General features: G+C 40.4%; 2 protein-coding genes across 2 annotated transcripts in view; one reads left to right on the plus strand and one right to left on the minus strand.

Moving 5' to 3' along the window:
- Positions 1-1,389: 1,389 nt before the first annotated feature.
- Positions 1,390-4,867, minus strand: rpl24 (ribosomal protein L24). Its single transcript, XM_016566615.1, has 6 exons — positions 4,778-4,867; positions 4,577-4,652; positions 4,151-4,261; positions 3,007-3,143; positions 2,316-2,379; positions 1,390-1,516 (listed from the first exon to the last, which is right to left on the minus strand). Exons 1-6 carry the CDS (start codon positions 4,780-4,782, stop codon positions 1,436-1,438), a joined length of 474 nt encoding a protein of 157 aa, XP_016422101.1. The 5' UTR covers positions 4,783-4,867; the 3' UTR covers positions 1,390-1,435.
- Positions 4,868-4,952: 85 nt separating this feature from the next.
- cep97 (centrosomal protein 97) overlaps positions 4,953-5,748 on the plus strand; it is a 9,501-nt gene continuing 8,705 nt past the window's right edge. The window contains exons 1-2 of the mRNA XM_016566611.1: positions 4,953-5,074; positions 5,454-5,599. Of these exons, the coding sequence (XP_016422097.1) occupies positions 5,014-5,074; positions 5,454-5,599 (207 nt within the window). The 5' untranslated portion in view covers positions 4,953-5,013. The remainder of the gene's footprint in view (positions 5,075-5,453; positions 5,600-5,748) is intronic.

Below are 5,748 nucleotides of genomic sequence, written 5' to 3' on the forward strand. Positions count from 1 at the left end.
GCATTAAACAGCACAAGTATATTCGCTGTTTGCCATTAAGAGCTGGTTAAGAATAAGCTGCACATGAAATTATCCTGACTCACTGAACCTGGGTCAAATTATTGAGATTGAACTTAAATTGTCACTTATGAAACTGCTTTAGTCCCGATTGATATTTTAAGTTATTTCAAGTCAGGTTTTAGACTTTAATCCCCGCTTTTTCCAAATCCTCTTTGATTGACCTTGATGTTTTCGAGAAATTGCTCTTGCAGCTTTAACAGCAAAAGATTTCTCTCCTAGAATTCAAAGTCAAGAGAAAAGGCTACAGACTACTATAAAAACAATTTACAGTAAAATAATTTTATCTTTTGCCCTTTGTTCTTGAACGTCATCACACACCCATACTGTGACTGAACTATATATACCAAATACTAAAATACATTACTAACCTAACCCTCGAGAGAATAACGCACGTTTGTTCTCCCTAACCAGTTTCTCTCCATAATTAGCTTGTGGACATGTGACTGTTTTCATTTAAAGGATACTTCATGTGGACATCAGAAAGGTAACAGGAACTCATGACACTGACTTATGAGCTGTAGTTATAACTTAAAAAATGAAATCTCAATACCTACATTTATGTGTGAAGATCGAATGTTTACATTGTACATCACTGGCTGCTTTTACACACAGCATCCAACACACTTCTCTTTTTCACTTGTATTCGTTTACAATTGGGTTTTATAGCACCTTGTAGAGTTTACCTTCATATTTGTTCCATATTCATCTTGCGCTGAAACATTCTCATTATCCAGTTCAAAACTAAAATCTGCTGTAACCCATTCAGTTTAAGTTCTGCATAATCTTAATATACATGATCACAAAAACCAAATGCACAGATCAAATATGATCCTTAATTTCTGTGGACCAGATGAGACCACATACACACTTTAGACTGAAACAGGTTAGTAATATGGCAGTGTTCTGCAATCAAATAATCAAAAACAGACATTTGCAGCAGAGATGGGCACCTATTCAATCAGCAAACAGTGTTTTTATGCAAGTTTAAAGGTGCAATAGGACATCTTGAAAAATCCTAACTTTAGCCTGATAGTCCCTCCCTCCCTGAAAATCTCCATCCAAAGCCACGCCCCCTGAACGCTCACAGACAACATTACTACAATACATCACGTGTCATTCACCGGTGAGAAAACTTTAGAGTACAGTTAGTAACAGTACTACAATACCTGGAAGGAAGGTCAGGTTGTTGATGTTTGCCTGTCACTCTCACGGTCTGCGTAGAGTACGTGAACCAGGTGTTTCTGAAGGCAATCACCTATTGCACCTTTAACACTGTTAAGTCTTTATCACTGAACATTAATGAAATCAATACTTCGAGGACACTCAAGGTTGACAGTGAAACCTTTATTAATACACAAAGCACCAAAACATGAACTTAGCGCTTGCCACCAACACGAGGAGCGTTGACCTTCATGGGCTTGGCGATTTTCTGTTTGGCTGCGGCTTTAACAGGGGCCTAAAAACAACACAAACACGTTACTGACGACATGAAGGACATTCAAACGCAAAGATTTACATTTGGTTTGCAATCATGTGTAGGGCTATAAATGACACTGAGCACCCATTATTAAGAGTACTAGGTGTAGACATAGTCCTTCTACTCTATGCCACCTTATGACACAGAAGTGACAGAATCAGTCACACTGCAACGCCTCAAGGGGCAAAAAAACAATCACACAAAATACATCACTTACAAAAGATCAAGAGCTGAAGAGTAGCTCATAGCCTTCACGTTTTGTACAATTCTTAAAGAGATGGGTCACCCAAAAAATAAAAATTATCCCATGATTCCCTCACCCTCTAGTCTTACTAGGTGTTTATGACTTCTTTCAGACAAATCCAATCAGAGTTACATTAAAAACATGTCCTGGCTCTTCCCAGCTTTATAATGGCAGTGAATGTCGATATTCAATAGTCCAGCAGAAATTCAATAAACTGCGTCCATCCATCATTAAAAGTGCCTCGCACGGCTCCGGGGGTGAATAAAGGCCATCTGAATGAATCGATGCCTTTCTACAAGAAAAACGTCCATATTTAAAACTTTATAAACCCTAACCTCTAGTTTCCGCTTGGTGTCATACGCGCGAGAGAGAGTGGTGGGAGGAGCTTGGAAGAGCCAGGACATTTTTAATATAACTCTGATTGGATTAGTCTGAAAGAAGAAAGTTATATACACCTAGGATGGCTCTAGGGCGAGTAAATCATGGGCTAATTTTCATTTTTGGGTGAACTATCCCTTTAAAACCATCTCTTACCTTGGCGCTCTGAGTGGGTTGTTTCTTAGTTGCCTGCTTCGCCTTCTTGGCCTCCTTGGCAGCCCTGAAACATCGGATCAAACACCGTTAGAAAGGAAATGTTTAGTTTTGTTTGCACTCGTCTCAATGTGTTAACCAGTCACAGACCTGTGACACTCAAAGCCAATTTAAGATTTTAAGAACTGTACTTCTAAAAGAAATGTATTAACGGGTTACGTTTTTGAATCTAACATCTAGAGCCAAAAAACACACAGTCACTTATTCATACACGACCACACAATGACGTCTGAAGACCGTTAGAAAATCAACTTGAGATTAACAGATATTACATGAAAACATTGTCAATTAAAAGCATTAAAGTAGTTTAGGGAAAGATTTAAGAAAAGGTTTTTGTACTCTTCAAATCTCAGAGTGTTCTCCGAGTTCAGCTTCAATCCCAATCAAACACACCTGATCAAGCCAATCAAGCTCTTCAGAATTACTAGAAAAATACAGGCAGGTCAGTCGGAGCTAAACCTGCAGGACAGTGACGCTCCAGGGTCAGATCCGATGCGTTAAACATGCAGCGCAAACTTGTCATGAGAAGTTAACTGTGCAAAACCAGCTGCATAACCACAAAAACACACATTTGACCATCTATGACTACAAAATAAGAGCGATGGACAAAGCATAGGGAACCGGAGGCGCTCACCGGATGGCCTGCTCTCTCTGCGCTTTACGCACTTCTGGCTTCTGGTTCCTCTTGGCCAGAATCTCAGCCAGCGAAGCACCAGTGATGGCCCGCTGGAACTTCACCGCACGACGGCTGCGCTTCTTACTCACCTCTTCCTAAAGCAGCAAACACACATCTGAGCGCTCCTGATTCAATCACTCAACACGCATTACACACAAAACACCTGCTGAAAAAAACACTAGAACCGGCTCTGTAGTCATTTAAACATCTCTCTAATGCTCTAAACCGGCATCATTGCACACCAGCAGTGTTGGGCTAGTTACTCAAAGAATGTAATTTATTACTCATTAGTAGTTACTCCTTCCAAAAGTAATATTGTTACTTTACTCATTACTTTCTGGCAACAGTAATTAGTTACACTACTAGTTTTTCTTCACGCCCCACAGAAGTTGTAACTGTGTATATCTTCCACAAAATTCTTAATCTAGAATGTTACTAACGACATATTTCTGCATCATCATTTGACCAAAATCCACACTGGATCGCAGTCAGAAGTTATTACAAACACTCATTAGTGATTGAGTGACATTTAAGTAGAAGTGTTGTATTAATCTCATTGTCATGTGTAGCTTGAAGCTAATTGTCATTTCTCCGTTACCCATATACGATTATATTTCATTATGTATTTTATCAAATCACATAAGTTTGTAAGAAACGGTTTAATTTTCCAAAAATATGTTTACTTATAGTAATATAATGTAGCACATGCTGGTCAGAGGGATGTAATGCCAGAGTAAAGTACAGCCACAACTTAGACAACGGTGCTCATATCATCTTTTTTCCTGACAAAATCAATTCAATGCAATATTTCTATCTGCTGAATGTAAGCTTTTCCATATTCCAAGCTTATCCTGCTGCACTGGGGACATCACATGCATGTGCGAGTCGTGACAATTAGGAAAATAAATCTAGGAATTATTTGCTTGTTGGATTTTAAATCAGCAGGGTTGAGGCACCAAGAGTAACTAAGCTGTTTTATGGATGTAACTGTAATATTACTGAAATCTTATTAGCAATTAGTTACAGTACTAGTTACTGCACACAGGTACTTCTCAGCAGAACACGGTCAGTGGCGGTGTTCCGGAGGGTTTCTCAGACTCACAGACTGGCCCTTCTTGTGCTTGCGGCGGTACAGAACCGTCCAGTTGATCTGTCTGGGGTTCCTCTTGGACAGAAAAGCAGACTCACACTTCGCATTCAGGAACTGGAAAACCTGCAGAGCGAGAGGATCGGCATCACATTTACTCCGTTCTTACAGTCAAATATCATCTCAGACGACAACAGTTTCAACACAGGCCAGAGATGAAGTTTCTCTCAGCTCTGTAACTCAAGCGTGAAGTTAAACATTAAACACTGCGCTCTGATTAGGACAGTAGTTAGCCATCATGCTAGCACTAGGCTAAATAACCAAATAAAGACTGCCAGGCGTAAATATTCACATCACAACACGCTGAGAGTCATTAATTAATCTATAATCACTGATTAAAACACATCAGTGAAATCAAACACGCGTAGTTTGCGCTTTTACCTTTCCGTCGATCCTGGCGTAGCGCCGGCCGTGGCCAGGATAGACTTTATACCCGCTAAAACTGCACAGCTCGACCCTGCACATCAAAAATAAGAGTTATAATAGCTACATCTGACTTGTTATTAACATCTGAATACTTCTGCAAGCGCCTTTCGCGGATAACTTTAAAGATGTTTATGGATGAACACAGACTACACTCACTTCATGGCGGCGTTTCAGATAGGGAAGAGGAAAAGGAATTGTGGGTAAGCGGTTTATAAAGGAGCTTATTTCGCAAACATAAATTATTTGTTCAAAGTAAACATAAAATTGATGTATAATTATAACCCGCGTTATTATAAAAATATCCAAAATTATTATTATTTCCAGATTATTTTATCCAATCAAATAGTGGATCGGTTGCCTGGCGGTGACACAAGCGGGAAGTAAGCGGAAGTATGGCGGCGCCGGCGGAAGCGATCTTCTCCGATCTGCTGCTCCAGACGACAAATTACGAAGGTATGCGCAATAAAACCCATTCCTCCGTGAGATTGATTAGATGGGCATGTGTTTCCGTTGCAGACAGACAACATGCTTTTATCGTGTGTGCGGAATATCATGCTTCTAGCGCAGCGTGTGGAGATCCGGACGAACTTGACGTCTGATCTGTTTTTGTCATAATGTGCTGAAATCTGCCGTTATTACACTAATTAGCTGACAGGATTTAATTTAACGTTACAAATCTGCTGTTTATAAAACCTGGTCTGGTTTATTTATACTGGAAGCTTTAATCTTCGCGTTATTCTGAGTTCACACAGTATTTCTCTCCATTGGAAGTGTGTCATCAGTGTAGATGTCTCTAGCTGCTCAGTGTTTGTCCTGTGCTCTTATTATTCAGGTCCAGGTTTGTTAGACCTTTCGAATCAGGGTCTCCACAGACTGGATCCGCAGTGGTTCAGTCCCGGGGAGCTACACACGCTGATTCTGGACCAGAACCAGATCATCAAGCTGGAGCACCTGGAGCGTAACGAAGCTCTGCAGCAGGTTAGCTGTGTTCACACTAGCCTTCACCTGTGGTCAGTCCAGACGTGTGTGTGTGTGTGACCTGCTCTGTGTTCACACTAGGGGTGTGCGATATATATCGTCTGCGATAATATCGTAATTGTTGTTTTAACGATGTGCGATTTGACATT

Source organism: Sinocyclocheilus rhinocerous, unplaced genomic scaffold (assembly GCF_001515625.1).
Source record: "Sinocyclocheilus rhinocerous isolate Xijiao unplaced genomic scaffold, SAMN03320098_v1.1 scaffold632, whole genome shotgun sequence".
NCBI lineage: Eukaryota > Metazoa > Chordata > Actinopteri > Cypriniformes > Cyprinidae > Sinocyclocheilus > Sinocyclocheilus rhinocerous.